This window comes from Gracilinanus agilis, chromosome 3 (assembly GCF_016433145.1).
Source record: "Gracilinanus agilis isolate LMUSP501 chromosome 3, AgileGrace, whole genome shotgun sequence".
In the NCBI taxonomy this organism is placed as follows: Eukaryota; Metazoa; Chordata; class Mammalia; order Didelphimorphia; family Didelphidae; genus Gracilinanus; species Gracilinanus agilis.
The window spans coordinates 505,323,529-505,344,126 of NC_058132.1; the positions used below are offsets into that span (position 1 = coordinate 505,323,529).

At 35.6% G+C, this 20,598-nt stretch overlaps 1 protein-coding gene across 1 annotated transcript in view; it reads left to right on the plus strand.

Moving 5' to 3' along the window:
- PCID2 (PCI domain containing 2) overlaps positions 1-20,598 on the plus strand; it is an 80,870-nt gene that overhangs the window by 37,268 nt on the left and 23,004 nt on the right. Inside the window, 5 exon segments of the mRNA XM_044670516.1 lie at positions 12,025-12,098; positions 13,135-13,200; positions 14,383-14,424; positions 17,948-18,002; positions 19,440-19,543. Coding sequence (XP_044526451.1) covers positions 12,025-12,098; positions 13,135-13,200; positions 14,383-14,424; positions 17,948-18,002; positions 19,440-19,543 — 341 coding nt within the window.

The following is a 20,598-nucleotide window of genomic DNA, read 5'->3' on the forward strand; positions in this document are numbered from 1 at the left end:
GGGGGGGGGGGGGGGGGGGGGGGGGGGGGGGGGGGGGGGGGGGGGGGGGGCGGTTGCTCAGCTCGAGATTGAGTGAGTGAGAGCCCTTTTTAGCTTGGAAATGTCTCGATTCCACGTACCTTCCACGCTGTGCCCTGTTATGGGGTTCCTCCGTTCGTCTGGACTTGTTTTTATGTCCCCTTGAGGAGTTTTGTATGTTTCGGTCAGGAGAGGTTAAGAGCTGCTTCTTACTCTGCCGCCATCTTAACCCGGAAGTCCAGGGATTCTCATTTTTAACTGATCAAAAATTGCAAGACTTGTGGCCAAATGACATTGGAATCAAACTAATTTAAATGAATTGCTGTTTAAAAGATAAATCTTTGGGGACATCTGGGTAGGGCAGTGGATTGAGAGCCAGGCCTAGAGATGGGAGGTCCTAGGCTCAAATCTGGCCTCAGACACTTCCCAGCTGTGTGACTCTGGGCACGTCACTTAACCCCCATTGCCTAGCCCTTACACTCTTCTGCCTTGGAACCAATACACAATATTAACTCCAAGATAGAAGGTAAGGGTTTTAAAAAAAAAAAAAAGATAAATCTTTATTTTAGGGATAGGCTGATAGGATAGGCATAGGAGATTTTTAAAGACATTTTACTGTTTTCCAAAGGCAATACAATCTGGTCTTCTCCCTTTGCTGAATTCCAGGCCCAACTCAAGGTCCACGTGCAGGCCTGTTTTGTCAATTTTGAGTAGTTGTAGCTCTTGTCTAGGAAGCTGCGAAGATTAAAATTAATATGCAAAATACTAAATATTATATTTATGAATATTTTCAGAGACCTAACTAAAAGGTTACTAACCAGCCTGTTCCCAGGAACAAAAGAGGAAGAGGGAGGAATTACAGCCAAATATAAAACAATAACGTGACCACGGAGAGGTGCAGGAGAGATTAAAGGGAATTTTGGGAAAACTAAGGGATTTTTTGGGGATGAAGTCCAAGGTTCAAAATCTCCATTTATACATACCCCTCTGTGATCCTTTGGGAGACCAGTCTCCCCAGTGGATCATAAAAACATAATCAACATATAAATTGTAATAATTTGTGAATAAAAGGGAAAAAAATCAATGATTGCTACATTAACAAAAAGCCAATTTGGGGGTAGTCCCCTTTGGCAGAAGAGTATACATTCAAAACAAATGTTTTCAACCCCCCCCCATAGTTCAGTTTCACATCCTAAAGTTCACTGTGGATCTTCTCATGCAGTGTTTGGTCTCTGCAGGCATCTTCATAGTGTTTTCTCCAAACAGGTTCATTGTCTGGATTCTGGGAGGTAGCAAATTTCTTATCCTAAAATTTCCTAAATTCAAATCAAAGTTCACAATAATAACAAAGCTCCCCCTGAGGAAAATGATAACAAACAGGGATCACTCAGGAAAATGTGGCTGAGTTATAAGGTATATGAATTAATTGCAAAAGAAACCAAAAAATATAAAAAAATCTAAATAAAGAAAAAATAATACTGTAACAGGTCCTTGAATCAGGGCCCAATTAAAGTGATTTAAGTAATTATGCATTTACCCAATCAGTAGCCAGGACTACAGAAAGTTTGCCACACTTATAGAAGACAGAACAAAGGGACTAGATTATAGGAGCTAGAATAGTAGCTAGGATGAGGTGTTTGGATAGAATGTGTTTCAGAGGAAGTCCTGCATCTTAACATATGTTAAGTGCTGCAACCTCAAACCCCAAACAAGTTCAAGTCCTCTTGTCTTGGCTCAAAATTACATCAGTCCCACTGGGATTGGTTGGTCTCTTTGACCTTGTTCTCCATTTGCACTATGCAGGTTGGCTTTGTGCTTCTTTAGCACTGTGCAGTGGCTCTTTTTATATTTTCTTCTTCTTGAATCAGGCATAATCATTAAGCAAAGTCCCATAATATTTAAACAATCAATGGCATTCTACAGTTTAAAGCTTTTTTGGGTGTGCATTGATATTAGAACAAATGTATTTTACACTTATATTACTGTAAAATAAAAAAAGATTAATATTGTTTATATGTACTTCAAAGTACTCAAATACTATATTGCAAATACAAACAAAAATGTTTTAAAAATCAAAAATATATAACTTAGAATCATTGACACACTGTGTCAGCCAAGGGGAGGTAGAATACAAAAATTCCTCATCCAAAAATGAGATCCACTTCCTTTTTAAACTTGGCCATGATCCACTGTGTGAGTACAAATGATTTTTGCAAAATAACAGATATATAAAAACAAAACAGTAGTAGAGTAGATAATCCACATTCAAATAAAGTACCAAATTCCCAAAATTCACAATAGCCCAGTTATTGACAATAGCAAACAAACCCATTGTTATATAGGATTTACATAAGTTTATATATAACCACTTGCTGTGTGATATTTAAAAAAAAATCTCCGAACTGATGGATATATGTCACAAGTTATACAGATGTAACAATTCTTTCAACCTTGGCAAAAACACAAACCTCTATTGCTCAGGAAAAACTTTTTGGGGTCTAGAACATCACAAAGAAATCTAGATCCTTTGGAAGTAAGTTAAACTAAAGAGTTAAAATATCATGCATGCAGGAGCTCTTTTTGGCTTCGTGTTTTATATATAAAATTTTTGGTAGGAACTTCTATTTGATTATCTACCTTTTAATAGAACATTCTTTATAATATGAAAACCAATCATCCATTCAGAAGGTACTAGGTATATAAAGTCATTTCTAAAAACCCCTTATAAAATTTCAATTTAAGTTCTTAAGTCATTATATTCTCCAAGGTTGTATAAGCAACATGTGACCTCAATATTTAAGATGACAAATCCAGGATACATAAGACTTATGGGCTTTTTACAACTTAAAAATTTTTTGTGTTAGATATTCATGGGCTTTTTCATAATGGCATGGTCAGTAAAATCATAGGGAAACTGTACAGATAAAGAACAGAATAAATATTAATTAGATTAATACAGATAAACTTAAAAAAATTTAACCTTAAAGAAATCAGCAAATACAATAATGTAAGCAAATGACCAGTTACAAGCAGTATAGTCAAAAACCTTTGTTACCAATCCCAATAGGCATACTATTTTGAGGGGAAAAGTTGAAAATAATTAGCAAGCAATAAACTTTCAGATCTCTTTTTAAGGTTATTTCCCCTCCCCCAGTATTTTCATCCATTCAGATGTTGGTCAGAGCTCTGAACTTTGTCATAGTGAGGGCAAATTCTGCATAGAACACAGTGTGCATAACCCTCATAGTGGATATCAGTAAACAAAAAAACCAAAGAGGTATGAGGAGATGCATTTCTCCCCTGAATCAAGCTCTCTACTGCAAGGTATTCAATCAGCACAAAAGTCCTCTGGAAAAGAATTAAGCAGATCCAAACTGCAGTTTGTAATTTTACCTACTCAAACAGCTGTTTCTGAGTTTCAAGTATGCTTTGAAACAGCATTATTCCTGTAGAGGCTGGATGGGGTTTTGTTTATAGAGTAAACAAAAAGCAAGCAGAATTTCTCGTGGGAGAACAATAGGGTATTATTTGCATAGGAGAGTTGGCCTAAAGGTAGAGAAAAAATCCCTCAAACTTCTACTTACAATCTACTGATTTAGTCTCCCTGCTCTCAAAAGAAAAGGCAAAGAAGTCCCCTTCTTGTGGGGAAAAAAAAAATTCTTGAGTTGTAAGTCTCTCAGCCAGAAGTCCAGGATCCATTTAAGACTTCGGCTTAAAAAATGGCTAGCACCGGCTGGAAAAGCCACGTGGGGTAGGGGGAGGGATTTGGGTCTCAATAAGGCAGTTCAGATTGGCAGGCTATGGGTTGGGCGGGGAGCAGTGAGGAATACTGGCTGGAGCAGATGAGTGTGGAAAGGCAGCAGCAGTGGAAGCTGGCTGGTGGGCGGAGGCTTCAGTGGTCTAGATGGGATGAAAGCAGGCAGGCTGAGTGGCAGGTGGAGAAAGAAAAAAACAACAAGAAAGGGAAATCCCAGCTCAGCTTTTGGCCAAACTTACTAACTATACTGAAAATCTGTTTAAAAAAATATTTGAGGATTTTATCCTGTCGTGGTTAGCCAAAATTGTGGAGATTAAAATTAATATGCAAGATACTAAATATTATATTTATGAATATTTTATTAATAACAAACTAACAGACCTAACTAAAAGGTTATTGACTGGCCCACTCCCAGGAACAAAAGAGGAAGAGGGAGGAGTTAACAGCCAAATTTAAAACAATAAAGTGACCTTGCAAACGTGTAGGCGCAGGAGAGATTAAAGGAAATTTTGGGAAAACTAAGGGATTTATGGGGGATGAAGCTCAAGGTTCAAAATCACCATTTATACAAAGCTCAGTATTATTGCAGGACTAAATCCAGCTAGCACAATGTTGTCTGCAAACAAGATCATTTGGTAGAATTCATCATCTGTGAAATACATCCTTGTTTTAGATTGTGTTGAATCTCCAACATGGAAGTGGTAAACACTGTTGGTGGAGTTCTGAATTACTCCAGCCATTATACCCATAGGGCTGTAGAGCTGTGCATATCCTCTTGACCCAACGATATGATTATTGTGTCTTTCCCAAAGTGACTAAAGAAAAAGTACCCACATGTACAAAAAATATTTGTCTCAGTTCTTTTTGTGGTCACAAAGAATTGGAAATTGAGGGGATGCCCATCATTTGGGGGAATGAACAGGTTGTGATAGATGAGTATTACCTTTTTAAAACTCTTACCTTAGAATGGATACTAAATATCCATTCCAAGGCAAATGAGCAAGGACTAGGCAGTTGAGGTTAAGTGACTTGCCTAAGATCACACATTAGATTGTATGTGGCCAGATTTGAATCTAGGACTTCCCAACTCTAGGCCTGGCTCTCCATCCACTGAGCCACCTAGTTGCCTATCTCATTTTTTGGAATTACATGTAAAAACAAATTTTAACATTTGTCTCTTAAGGTTTTGATTTCCAGATTCTCTTCCTCTCTCTCACACCTTCTCCCCCACTGAGAAGGCAAGCAGTTTGATGTAGATTTTACATGTGCAGTTATGTAAAAGTATTTCCATTTTAAGCATGTAGTGTATAATGTTGGATTACTATAGAGAGGAATAGTTTTAGAAAAACATGGAAAGAGATGCAATGTGAGAAGAGCAGAATTAGGAGGAACATTGTTCAGAGTAACAGCAATATTGTAATGATGACCAACTGGGAGAGACTTAGCTACTCTCATCAAGACAATGACCCCAAACAGTTCCAAAGCACTATTGATGAAAAATGCTATCCAGAGGGCATCTGGGTGACTGGATTGAGGGCCAGATGTAGAGATGGGAGGTACTGGGTCACTTAACCCCCATTGCCTAGCCCTTACTGCTCTTCTGCCTTGGAACTAATACACAGTATTAATTTTAAGATAGAATGTAAGGGTTTTAAAAAAATGCTATCCATCTCCAAAGAGAGGATTGATGAAATCTGCCTGTAGATTGAAGAATAATTTTTTTACTTTATTTTTCTTTCAACATGGTTAATATGAAGATATGTTTTGCATGATTTCACATGTATAATTGCTATCATTTTGCTTACCTTCTTAATGAGTCTAGAGAGAGAATGGAAGGAATAGAGGTTTGGAAACTAAAAAAAAATTAAAATAAATATAAAAAAAGAATGATGAAAACATTTGGTATGTATAGCTCCCTCTTTTATGCCTCTTGTGATAGTAATGAGAAGATAAAGTTATCTCTGTTATGTCTTTTAGGAGCTTTTTATCATTTTGATTTTTGCATGAGATGCACCTTGTTGGAAGAGAACTTTTAAGGCATATTTTGCTTTGTCAAATTCAGATACTTTTTTATAGTAAGCAAATAAGTAAATTCAGTGGAATCTCAAACTGTCAAACCTGTATGACGGTAGGAGTATGGTCTATTTTGTAATATTGCTTGCAAAAGTTTGCTGTGTATGTGTAGATTGTTCTCATAATCTGATAGTTGATGTTCATGTATGCTTTTGTATTAATGCTATTATTTTTGATTGATGAACTGATATTTTTCCATGTCTTTTGATATATTACCCTTATTCATCTAAATATTTTGTTGAATATATAACATTTTAATATTTAATTAGTGTGTGTATTCTCTTCACTAACACAGTTGAAGTGCTTTGTATGTAGACTTCATGAATTAGTAGCACCAAAAAACCCAACTCATTACTAAATATTCAACCTCTTGGTGTTAAACTTTTTGCATTTATATAGGTAAGTCCTCAGAGAGTAGACATAAGTCTGGTCATACTCTATCTTGCCACCACTCACAAATATAACAACTCTATGCTCAAGAATTCTGAAATCTGATAAAAAAAATCAAAACTATCATTAAGCACATGAGAAAGTGTTCTAAATCTCTTATAATTAGAGAAATGCAAATCAAAACAATTCTGAGGTCCCACCTTACACCTAGTAGATTAGCTAACGTGAAAGCAAAGAAAAGTAATAAATGTTGGAGGGGATGTGGCAAAATTGGGACATTAATGCATTGCTGGTAGAATTGTGAATTGATCCAACCATTCTGGATGGCAATTTGGAACTATGACTGAAGGGCTTTAAAAGACTTTCTGCTCTTTGGTCCAGCCATACCACTGCTGGATTTATACCCCAAAGAGACCATAGGGGAAAAGACTTGTACAAAAATATTTATACCCTTGCTCTTTGTGTTGGCAAAAAACTGGAAAATGAGGGAATGCCCTTCAATTGGGGAGTGGCTGAACAAACTGTGGTATCTGTTGGTTGATGGAATACTATTGTGCTAAAAGGAATAATGAACTGGAGGAATTCCATGTGAACTGGAACAACCTCCAGGAATTGATTCAGAGTGAAAGGAGCAGAACCAAGGGAACATTATACACAGAAACTGATACACTGTGGTACAATTGAATGTAATGGACTTCTCTAGTACCAGCAATGCAGTGTTTCAGGATAATTCTGAGAGACTTATGAGAAAGAATGCTATTCACAGTTAGAGGAAATACTGTGGTAGTAGAAACACAGAAGAAAAACAACTGCTTGAACACATGGGTTGATGGGGATATGATTTGGAATATAGACTCTAAACGACCACCCCAGAGCAACTATCAATAATATGGAATTAGGTCTTGATCATTGTAATGTGTAAAACCCAGCGGAATTGCGTGTTGGCTACGGGGAGGGGGAGTTTGGTGGGGAGGGAAAAAACATGAATCATTACAGAGAGCCAGCCTTTATATGGTAGGTAGGATTCTGAGTGGCGTTTGGTGGCATCGGATTGTTAAGACAGGAAAAAGAAAATGAGAACAACCAGACTAGTGGTTAGCCCATGTTGCTCTAATGCTATGGGATTTGGACTTTATTTTATACTGGCTTCAAACAAAGAACACAAAGAAAGGGTCACAGCTGTGAAGGGGTTACAAATCATACACAATCCATTAAAGTCTAAAAGTAGAGAGATGGGTACAAGGACAAGGGCCAAATTCCAACCACCAATTAGTAGGGGTTAATTCTGGGAGCAGAAATATATTTCATAGAGATGTTTACTAATTGTTTTCTGCCTTGATTTACAGATCTGCACCTGGTCAGATAGTCTGGCTTGAGTCTTATCTCTATCTTTGTCTGTGTCCAGCCTTGACTATATTTTTTAGAGTTCAGGCTTCTTAATTATCAAGGAGAGAAATTTTTAACTCAGTAGTTGCTGGTCTGCTAAGGACTCAAAGCTTTTCAATAAGTCTATAATGTTTTTCCAATAAGAAAAGGTATGGTTCATAAGAGGTGTCAAAAGAGGGGTCTTAGATTTTTATCTATTCTCTTATTGGCTTCCCACAAATCATGTAACCATAGAAAAAATATTTTAAAAAATTAAATTAAAAATTATTTTTTTAAGTCTGTCATAGACCAAAATCTTTTATCTTTTTATTTCTCCAGAAGAGCCACACTCACCTCTTCTTCCTATCTTGACTCCTTGGTGAACCAATTCAGCTCTACAGAGAGCTTCTCTCTTGAATCCTGACCCCCTTATATCACCCATTGCTACACCCAGTCAAGCCTCAGCCTTGGACACACACACACACACTGCTGAATGAAAGAGGAGAAAATCATACAACCATTCTGACCAGTTTCACTACAAATTTATGTTATCCAACCTCAATTGGACCCTCACTGCTGCTAGGCAATACTATTGTAATCCCCATATCAACTCACTGTCCCACTCTCCAACAGGGGCTCTTCTATACCTTTTCATCCCTCCTTAAGCCTCCTGTGGTCCCCTTTCTCCCCAGCTGAGAAAAAATTGAATCCATTTGCTGTGAACTCTGCTTCTGTTTTCTTCCATCTCTCTCATCACTCAGGTGCCTTCTTCCACTCTCTGCTTCATCTGTCTCACATGACTTTACTCCTTACCAAAGCTACCACCTTTGTATTGTTCAAGTGGTCCCATTTAATCCTATCTCCAATAGATTACCCCCTCCCCACTCTTTCACTTATTTTAAATCTCTCTCTGTCTGCTGATTTATTCCTATTGTCTACATACATGCTTATGTCTCCCCTGTGCTGAAAAAAATCTTCACAGAATTCTTCTGCCTCCACTATTGTTCTGTATTTCCTCTACCTCTTATAGCTAAACTCCTCAAAAAGACTGTCTATAATAAATAGGTGCTTCCACTTTCTCCCCTCTCACTTTCTTCTTAACCCTTTACAAGTCTGGCTTCCAATCTTGTCATTCCACCAAAACTGCTCTCTCCAAAGTTAGTAATCATCTCTTACTTGCCAAATCCAACCCTTTTCTTAGTCCTCCTTCTCCTTGACCTATCTGCAGTCTTTGACACTGTTCATCACTCTCTTCCTTGAGCTTCTCTTTTCTCTTGACTTTTTGGAACACACTCTCTCTTGGTTCTCCTACCTTCTGGTTGCTCCTCTCTGCTTTGCTAGATTCTTCTCCAGATCATGCTCTCTTAACTGTAGGGGCCCCTCAGGGTTCTAGCCTAGACTCTCTCTTCCCCCTTTATATTATACTTGATGATCTCATCAGTTCCCATGGATTTAATTACTATCTCTCTATGTTGGTGATTTGCAAATCTACTCTCCTGCCCCAAACTCTTGTTGACCTCCAGGCTTACATTTCTAACTGCCTTTTAGACATCTTGAACTGGATGCCCAGGAGACATTTTAAACTTGATAGGTTCAAAATAGAAATCATTATCTTTCCTTAAAACCCTCCCCCAACCTTTCCTTCCTAATACTCTAAAGGGCAGTGCCAACCTTGCAGTTCCTCAGGCTTACAACCTAGAAGTCATCCTGGACTGCTCACTTTTTTTCACCCATATCCAAGCTGTTGCCAAGGCCTGACAATTTTACCTTTGTAACATCTCTTAAATATGTCCCCTTTTCTCTTCTGATACTGCCAGCATTTCTAGTGCAGGCACTCATTCCTTCATGCCTTGATTACTGCAATAATCTCCTTCAAGTCTCTTCCCCCTTCAAGTCTATCCTTCATTCAGCCACAAAATTTTCCTAAAATGGAATCTGATACAATAGACTCCAATTCCTTTTGTCTCCAGGAGCAAATACTAAATGTTTTCTTTGGCATTCAAAGCCCTTCATAACCTAGCCCCCTCCTACTTTTCTAGACTTTTTAGATGTTACTACCCCAAATCTTCAATCCAGTGATACTTCCCTCTTGGCTGTTCCACAAACAAGACACTCCATCTCAGCTCCAGGCATTCTCCCTACCTATCCCCCATGCCCAGAATGTGCTCTCTCTTTGCGGTACTTACTCACCTTCCTTTAAGTACCAGCCTAAATCTTACCTTCTCCATGAAGCCTTCCCCAACTCCTCTTAATTCCAGTGTTTTCTCTCTGTTAATGTTTTCCTATTTATCCTGTATATAGCTTGCTTTGAATATGTCTGTTTTTATGTTGCCTCCCTCATTAATTTGTGAGCTTGAAATCACTACTGATTAGAGAACTACAAACCAAAACAATCCTGAAATATCTCACACCTGTCAGATTGGCTAAAATAATAAAAGGGCAAAATGACAAATGTTGGAAAGATTATAAGAAAAAGAAGACAGTAATACACTGGTGGTGGAATGGTGAACTGATCCTCCAACCATTTTGGACAACAATTTGGATTTATGTCCAGAGAGTTATAAAACTTTGTATACTCTTTGACTCAGCAATACTACTATTGGATCTGTTTCCCAAGGAGATCAAGGGGAAAGGAAAAGAACCCATATGTTCCTAAATATTTATAGCAGCTTTCTTTGGGTGTCAAAGAACTGAAAATTGAGATGTCCGTCATTTGCGAGAATGACTAAACAAGTTTGTGGTATATGATTGTGATGTGTAATAATTAAAATGGGTTTGATTTAAAAAATTCCCTTTCATAAATGGAATATTACTACTTCATAATGAACTGGTTAGTTTTTTTTAAAACTAGAAAAACCTACATGAATTAACGAATATTGAAACAAGTAGAATCAAAAGAACATTATATATAGCTACAGAATTAATATTTAAAGAATAACATGTGAATGTCCACCTTTAGGTAAAGAACTGATAAATAGAAACATGAAAGATATAATTTATATATATATATATGCATATATATAAATTTTCATCATGTGACCTTTTATCATGGGGGGGACAAGATACTTTAGAATAAAAAAATAAAGAAAAAAAGTGCTGCTATGGAAAAGAAGATAACTAGATAACTAGTTGGAAGTGAAAGATCCTTTCACTTACAAAATATTTAAAAGATTTTTTTCTTGGAATGTTTAAAGTAAATTTTTTGCGCAATTGCTGAATGGTATTACTTCCAACTGTATTTGTGATATTTTGGGTTGTATTGTCATTGAAGTGGACAGCTTTTGGATGATATCTCTTTCTTAAGAAGTTACTTTATAATACATGTTTGTAACTGCATATATTATGCTTTAAATTACCTAAGCAGTTCTTTATGCCATACACAGACATGCCCCATAGATACCTGCTCTGAATGAGTATCCTGTGCAATCACTATCTGAAAATTTACTTGGCTTATTTTAAGGACTTTTAAAATTAGTCAAATTGTTTTTAGTATTTTAAATGTTTTGCAGCTGTGATTCAGTTACCTTTTATTGTTGTTTGTCACCTTTCTTAGTTTGGAGGCTGAGAACTGTGTTGTTTTCAGCCTATTCACCAACTTATGCTAACTCCAAGAATTGCTTAACTGATCTTTGTGCCTGGACCTTCACTTAAAAGAGATTTAGTCTTAGAAGGTAGACCTTCAGACCAGACTTTGAAGTTGTTGAAAGTTTATTGAAGGTACTTTAACTAAACTTTGAAAAGTAGGAATTAGGCAGCAGAACAGGGGAGACACAGAGAGACAACATGAACAAAGCTGGTGAGAGAGGAATTAGCACGTTAAATGCAGAAGACATTGTGGATACTGACTTGACTAGATCAGAAAGTCCACACCGAGTAATAGTGGAAAATAAAATGGGTTTAGGATACTGCCAAATTTAGAGGTCTTTGGAGGTAAGGCAGATTTGTTATATGATGTAGTAGAGAGTAAGGAGCCACAGTTGACTCTTGGGCAAGGGGAAGGAAAAATATTGCAGATTTCTTTATAAAATAAAATCATTTTTTGGAAAAAATTACAGTTTTGGGTAATATACTTGAGATTTAGGGAAAAGTTTAAGATGACACCAAAATATTTCAGTCTAAGATATTGAGATATGATAGTGGTTGGTTTAGCTGAGAAAAATGATGACTCATATTATAGCAGTATCATAGTTATGCTTGGGTTTCTATTTATTATTAATGTTCTATGTAAGTATATTTTCTAAATCTAAATTCACTATAGTTACTATGGTAAGGTTTATGATTTTTGCTATTAGATTTCTTTTGATGTAAAAGAAATTTGAATTTTTAATTGTTTAGTTAATTATTAAAATTTCTCTCTATATTCTACTTTCAGTGCAGATTTTTTTAATTCTTAAAAGTTTATTCCCTTTTCTATAAATCAGCTTCCTTCTCCAGAAGAGAAATGTCAACAAGTGCTGGAACCTCCATATGATGAAATGTTTGCTGCTCATTTAAGGTAATTACAGTAAATTGGAAATGGGTAGAATGGAGGCATTTAAATATTCTTAAATTGACTAGGTAATTTTATCTTGAATTTTTTTTTATTGAAACTTTTAGACACAGTAGAAAACTATCTTCATGTTTTTACTATGACAGCCTATAAAAACTCATATGGTTAATATTTATGCTTTGAAAATTTTTTTCCATTTCAAGAAACTTACTATTTCTGTATGAATTGCTAGTATAAAACAAAATATACCATTTAATCTTTCTAAAGGCACTGTATTTAGTGTTTTCATTTGAGTATGAGGAAGATGTGTATATAATTCTATTCTTAGTTTCACTGTTAACTTGTGTAGACATTTTTTAAAAATTACTGTTGAGGAAACAGGCATGGAAAGAAAGTAAGTATAATTTTGAATATAACTTCTTATAACTATTGTTGTTAATTTCTTAATTATCCATTCTAAAGCTAGGTTATGTTTAATTGGACAGCTTAATAGTATCTGAATAAGAGACAGTGGAAGGGCCTAATAAGCTATTGGGAGAGTCATCCTGGAAGTGAAATAGCCAGCATTTCCTACTGGTTTTCAACACACTGCCTGGGTTTTGGTGAAGTTCCATACTTTCAGATGGCATGATGAAACTTAATACGGCTTACTTGTCCCAGGCATGAGTCTATTTAAAGCTTCTTAGCCCTTTTAGCATTGATGAGGGCCAGTCATCATACCAGAGGAGCCACCAAGAACTGACTACCCTTTTCTGGGCCTTCACAAGATAGTTCCAAAGCTGTGTGAGGGACAGGACCATATACCAACACTTTCTGAACTTACCTCTGAGATAATTATTCCTCTTATTGCCAACCCTTCTTTAATTGCCAGTTTAGAGGAAATTATTGCATGTAATTGGTCAAATTAAATAAGTAAATGATAATTAATCAGTTTAGAGCATTTAATCTATCATTCAGTAGTCAGTACAAAGGTAGATTTTTTTGGTATATGCTTAAACAATTTTTTCCAAGAATAAGTTTTCTAAGACTTTTTTTAAAATAGGTGTACCTATGCAGTAGGAAACCATGATTTCATTGAAGCATACAAATGTCAGACTGTGATAGTTCAATATCCTTTTTTTTTTCTAATATCTTTTTTCCATAAGTTATTTATGTAGTAACTAGAGTACTTAATTATAGGTTCAAGACTGTAGAACTTGGGGGGAAGCTTTCTATACCTTTAATTAGTGAAGAATTGTAAAATATTAGGAAGTAAAATTTATTTCAGCCTTTGGATTTAATATTTATTAAACAACATAGTCTAAGGATATAAACATGAAAATGACATTATTCTTCCTCTTAGGTAGCTTATAGTTCCTTCATTAATTCATTCAGCAGCCATTATATGCCTACTGTGTATAAGGTACTATATGACCTATTAGGAAAAATTAGATGTATTTCACTTCAAGATATAAGTCCACCAGAAAAGTTCAAAGTGCTATTTGGCTTAAGTATTTTAATTCATATAAAAATGATATCATAGGGATAATATTAAGCATGAAGGAACATTGAGCCATTTTGTGATGAAGAATTTTGTAAGTGGTAATTTGGTATAGTTATTTGTATGATTTAATGCTTTTTTATGCCTTAATTATATCAGTTGGTTAAACTTTGAGTCATAGAACCATTTATTTAAAACACGTATTAATTTTTCATGTCTACAAATGATCTTAAGGCAAATTTGGTTTTTCAAACATTGCTAATAAACAGATACTGTTGATTGTTCTAATTTTTACTTCCTGTCCTGAAGAGATAGTCTGTTCAATCTTTACCCATCTGACATAGTCACAAGAAATCAGAACTTTATTATCTCTAAATTTTAGGTCTTCTAGTTCTAAAATTCTTTGATCCGTTAAATAAGCTTTTGTATCACAGGCTTTCTGAAATATTATCGTTATAAATACAAAGATATTATTGTCTAGGCTGAGGAAAACCAAATATAAGTTTTGAAATTATACTGCGTGCTGCTTCTCAGTGTTGTTATAACACGTTGTTTGCAATGTCATAGCAGCATATTCTTGAACATTTTAGCAGTAATTAGGAAGAAAAACTATTAGATGATTTATACCTGTTGAAATTCAGCAATTTGGAATATTGGTTTATGAAAATTCTGAGGATATTAATCATATAATTGGAAAATGACAGATGAGTATGATTTTTTTCTTGTACTATTACTATACAGTCTTAAGTTATTTGTTAATAAGGTATATTTTGAGTTTTAGTCTATATCATATCTTCCTTAATATGACACATCTTTCCTGCGAGCATTCCAAGCCCACAAAGAAGAAAATTGGTAAGTACTCTACTAAAAACAGTTTAAAACTTTTCAGTGGTGAGTGTTTTTTGGATCTTATACTTCTATTAGCTTTAAATGTCTATTTTCTTGATTCCAAGTAAGATTTGAGAAAATCTATTTTTCCATGTAATTTCATTGGCATGTCATCAAGACAGTGCCATGTAAAATTTGGGCTTATACAATAGCAAGTAGCCTCTTTTATCTGTTCTTCCTCTCACCCAGGTTATTGAATTTTTTTTCTCCCTTTAAGTCCTTGAACTGTTTTGAATCTTGACAACACTTAGATTTTTTTATGATCTCTTTATTTTATCTATCATCATTTAAATGCCCCTTCCCATTTTTTATAATGAAAAATGAGAAACAAAGAAAAAAAACTCAGTTCATCACAATTAACCAACACATTAACTCCTGACAATGTAGTTTTATTCAACACTTATATTTCCTCACCTCTGCAAAGAAGAGAGTGCATTTACTCATTTCTTTTTTTTTGACAAGTTTATTTTTAATTTTGACTTTAGATTTTATATAATTGAAACAAGTTGTGAAGATTTGCTTTTAGGGGTGGAGTATATGACAAATCATTCATTCAACAAATGTTTAATAAAACTCTGCCCTGGGCAAAGCATTGTTCTGGGCACTGAGAAGCTGCAAAGGTTAGGTAACCTAGGATCCCTGCCTCATAAAGCCAGTAGGAGGATAAAACACAAACACCAAAACTATAATACAAAATATTAAACATTTACCATAAGCAAATGTAATATATCAAATGAAGGAAATAAAGCCCTTTACAAACTTTAAAGCTCTATATACATTATTAATTATTATGATGATGGAAGGGAGAAGATTGTTACTGACACATTCATACCTGACATGGTATTTGAGTTGACCTTAAAGGATAGGTGGGAATTGAGCAAATGAAGAAAGGAATGGGAGGATATTTTAGGCATAAGGAATTTGGTAAGCAAAAAACCTAGGGCAGGGTTTTTAACCTAGAGTCTGTGAACTTTTATTAACATTTTTTCTTAATTATATGTAAAAACAATTTTTAACAATAGTTTTATATAATTCTGAGTTCTAATTCCTCTCTTTTTCTCCTTCCCCCTCCCACTTCCTGATGAAACATCAGGCAGTTTGATATAGATTATACATGTTGTAATATAGGATTATTAACTTTGCCCTATTGGCTTGGGCAACCTGTTAGTTGCCCTGGTTGGAATGTTGACGGTGGCGTGAGGCATAGGGGCAAGCACCAAGTGCCAGTTGAGCCAAGGGTATATAAAGCCCTGGAGACCCAGGACTGAGTTCTGTTCTTCCCTGACTTCTCCCCTGATCACTCACTTATCCCTTGCCCCTCCTCCCCCCCCTGGGGCCCTGGTGGTGGAAGTAAGAATGTGGGTAGCTTAGGCCTAGAATAGGGTTTAAACCAATCCTGTAGAACAACTTATCAATACTATTAGCACTATTGGTAAACCTTTAGTCAAAGATCAAACTTTATTATTATCCAGAGACCACATCACTCTGACCCAGAGCTGCCTGCCCTGGACCATCCAGACAAGACCTATTAGCAACCCGAGTCAGATAAACCTTTCACCCTTAGATTTCAGTACTTCCTAACCCTCTTTCCACTGCCTTGTTCCCTTTACTCTGTTATCAGTAAACTCCTTAGCCTTAACCTTGAGAACTCTGTGGCTATTTGCCTACCATCTAAGGCCAAGCAGGGACAGGCAACAGGAATGGTTCTGAGCAGTTTCAGCTGGAACAAACTTCATTGCTGAAGGGCAAGAAGTTCAACATCTACTTCCTGTTAACCTACCATTCACCAATAGGAAGCTGTTTCCTCAGCAGGGAAGGGGCTGATAACCTGATATCTTAAAAGAGCCTGGTGTCTAGCAGTGAGAGTTTCACTTGATGCTCAGTTACCTGGGTTGGATCCTTGATATATTTATAACAGGTTTCAAGCTCAGCCTGGGTACAGCTCATTCCATCCTTTGCAACTAGCACCTTCCTCCTTTGTAGCCTTATTGCTAGCTTAAGGGCCCATGACCCATTCATTACACATCAGGCAGTTTGATATAGATTATACATGTGCATTCAGGCAAAACATACTTCCATATTAGCCATGTTATCAAAGAAAACACAAAATTGTGAACTTTTAAGAAATATTTTGGAAAATGCTCTAAATTACTCTTAATTAGAGAAATGCAAATTACAAAATTGCAACAAGCTTAAGATACCGCCTTACAACTACTAGATTGGTTAACATGACAGAAAAGGAAAATAACAAATGCTGGAGTGTATAGGGGAAAATTGAGCAGTGGCTGGTGGAGTTGTGAACTCATCCCACCATTCTGGAAAGAGATTTGGAACTATCCCCAAAGGGCTTTAAAGCTCTGCATTTCCTTTGATTCAGCAATAACACTACTAGGTTTGTTTTCCAAAGAGATTTTAAAAAGAGGGAAAGGACCTATCTGTGCAAAAATATATATAGTAGCTCTTTTTGTGGTGGCAAAGAATTGAAAATTGAGGGAATATCTAGTTGGGGAGTGGCTGAGCAAGTTGTAGTATTTGATTGTAATGGAATACTACTGTCATATAAGAAATTATTGGAAGGATGATTTAAGAAAGATGTGAAAATACCTACATGAATTGATGCAAAGTGAAATGAATAGAACCAGGAGAACATTATATTCAATAACAGCAATATTATATGATGGATGTTTAGCAGTACCAAGACTCAAGAAAATCCTCAAGGAGTTATGATGAAAAATGCCATCTACCTCTAGAGAAAGAACTGATGGAGTCTGAATGCAAACTGAGACATATTATATTTCACTTTTTTCCTTTTGCTTGTTCAATTTCTCTTTTACAAAAGGACTAATATGGAAAGATGTTTTACATTATTACACATATAGATTCCTTGCTGTCTCAGGGAATGGAAAGGGAAGGGAGGGAGAGAATTTGCCTCAAACTTAAAGATGAAGGTAAAAAATTGTTTTTTTTTCCATATAATTAAATTAAAAAGACAATATTAGTAAATATTTTTAAAAATTGTTAACTATAGTTCAATATAATTGGTTTCTTTTGAAATTCTGTATATTTTGTTTTATGTATTTAAAAACATTATTCTGAGAAAGGGTCCATAGGCTTCGTTATCTTGGTAATAGGATTCATTCACAACATTATACAGGTCAAGAACTCCTGGCTTAAAGGATACAAGGAATGGTGGGAAATAGAATTCACTTTGGCTAGAGCATAAAGTAAATGAAAGAGAATAACATTAGAAAAGTAGGGTGGCATCAGACTTTGAAGAACATTGATTGCCAGTAGTTTAAACTTTTCTCAATGGATTACTGTAGAAGACTTTTGAGCAGATGAATACATGACTAAATCATATCTTCATAAGGAACATTAGATTGATAGTTTGATGGAGTACAGGTAGACCTATTAGGAAGTCTTTGAGAAAATTACTTAACAGAAAATTACTTTATATCCCTAAAGATTTTTATTGTTATTTTTCTAGGGCTTTACCAATTATGTATGCTGTAGCACTTGACCTTCGAATTTTTGCTAATAATGTAAGTAGCAGTAAACATAGAACGTCATGATTACTTAGTTTACTTATCCATAAATGATTCCTCAGTACTAAAAATCTGTTATTAGCTTCTTCATAATTTTATTCTTTTTTCTCTCAGATTATCAAGAATTGGATTGTCTTGACTGATTCCACACCTTATGAAAGCCAGGCTTATGTAAATGAGTGCTGAGATTCTAGGAGCCTATTTCTATGTAGATGGGTTGAATGGTTGTGTATGTAGCTAGCTTCCACTGTAGGATTCTTGGCACGTAGTTCCCAAAGGGCCTTTCCATGTTAGAGCAATTACTCTACCAATAATTCTTCAGGAGCTACTTTTAATATAGGAGAGAGGCCCTCCATTAAAGCAATTGTATAGTGGAAGAGTGTAGATTCAATTGGCAACTAAAGCATTCTCTAGTATGAGTATAATCAGGCATTGGCTGATGCTAGACTATGCAAATATATCTTCTCTGGTTACTGGGCATATGGCAGGATAGTCAGAGGATATGAAAGAAAAGAAGCAAGAACTTTTCCATCTGAATTAATGACCTTTAATCATATATAAAGCTATTATTCCATTATAGTGATTCAGTCATTCTGTTTCTTTACTGAGGACTAAACTGTAAATGCAGCATAGCTGTATTCTTTTCATTTAGCAGAGTGCCTAGTGCATGCAGTAAGTGGTAAATAAATGCTTATCTTCTGACTGATTGATATATGAAAAAATATATAAATCCTTAGTTAAATTTTGAATAATTTATTTTTCTGTTTGGACTCGTGATTTCATCAATGTGGGAAACTCTGGAAACTTGTTCAATGAATGTCAGTCAGTAGCTCCTCAGGAGCTGATTGCTAGAGTTCATTCAGAGAGGTTATGCACCTGGCTTTGCCCCAGTTTGATTTGATCTGAGGTCTTCCTGGCCAGCCCTCTTATCTACTGACCCATGCTCCCTCTCAGATTATTTATTATGAAGGTAAAACTAGCCAGATTAGAATTTGTAATCCAGAGGAGTCAGAATACTTTTGAATCTTTTGTAATGAGTTTTTTTTTAAATGCTAATTATCTACTTTTTTTTTTTAAACCCTTGTACTTTCAGTGTATTGTCTCATAGGTGGAAGAGTGGTAAGGGTGGGCAATGGGGGTCAAGTGACTTGCCCAGGGTCACACAGCTGGGAAGTGGCTGAGGCCGGGTTTGAACCTAGGACCTCCTGTCTCTAGGTGTGACCCTCACACCACTGAGCTACCCAGCTGCCCCCTAATTATCTACTTTTAAATGCTTTCAGATGTAGCTAACTTCTCAGATTTTATTCTAAAATTATGAATTTATATTTAGCTTGAAATCCAAATATTTTGTACTTTAAAGTTATCATTCTGAATATTTACTGAGTTTACAAAATAATCCAGAAAAAAACCCCAAACTGTTTTGTTTTCCCTTAGGCTGACCAGCAGTTGGTGAAGAAAGGGAGAAGTAAAGTTGGGGATATGTTGGAAAAAGCAGCTGAATTGTTGATGAGCTGTTTTCGAGTTTGTGCCAGTGATACGTGAGTAAAGAGTTAAAGTTTATATTTAATTCAGTTCACTAAATCTCTCTTGAATGCCTAGTATCTATAGAATAATGTGCTAGGAATAAAGAGTCATTTAAGATGAGGAAGACAAAATGCTTTCAAGGAGGTTACTGTTTTTGTTGTTTGGTCATTCTTCACTGGTGTGCAAATCTTGGTGATTCCATTTAGGGTTTTCTTGGCAAAGATACTGGAATGGTTTTCTATTTTCTTCTCCAACTCATTTTACAGATAAAAAAACTGAAGCAAACAGGGTTAAGTGACTCACCCAGAGTTACATAGGTAGTAAGTGTCCAAGATCAGATTTGAACTCGGGTCTTCCTGACCCCAGGGCCAGCATTCTATGTACACCTCTCTGCCCAGTTTGCTCTTTAATAGGATCCTAATCACCTCTTTAATAGGATCCTAATCATTAAGTATTCTTTGTCATATGTGTGTTGTTAATTATGTTTATTGTGTGATCCTGAGAAATAGCCAGTGGGTTGGCTGTTGGATTTGCACCGTTTTTTCATTCACTTTAATCAACCTAATTGCTGTGCAAATCCCTAAAGTTCTCAAAGAAAAATTATAGATTAGCAGGTAAATTCTACTTATAATTCTAACTTAATAATACTTTAAAGCACTAAAATTTCTAGAAATACTAGAATAGCACTATAACATATCTTTATTTTTTAATCCCTTTTCATAGTCTGCTTTGCACACTTGGGAAAGAAAAGCAACATTTGTGTTGTCCAGAAGGTTTAAAAAAATCTTATAATTGTTATCTATATTGGATTTACCCAATATATAAATCGTTAAAAATTCTGTTTCTGTATTCTGAACCTAACATCAAAGAAAGTGAGCATTCCCATATATAAAAAGCAGAATGGAGAGTATTGCTATTAAACTGTGGCTATTAGGGATAGCTTGCTTTATTTTTTTTTTTTTTTACTTTTTTTTTTTTTTTTAACATTTATTAATATTCATTTTTAACATGGTTACATGATTCATGCTCCCCTTTCCCCTTCAACCCCCCCCCCCCCCCCCCCCCCCCC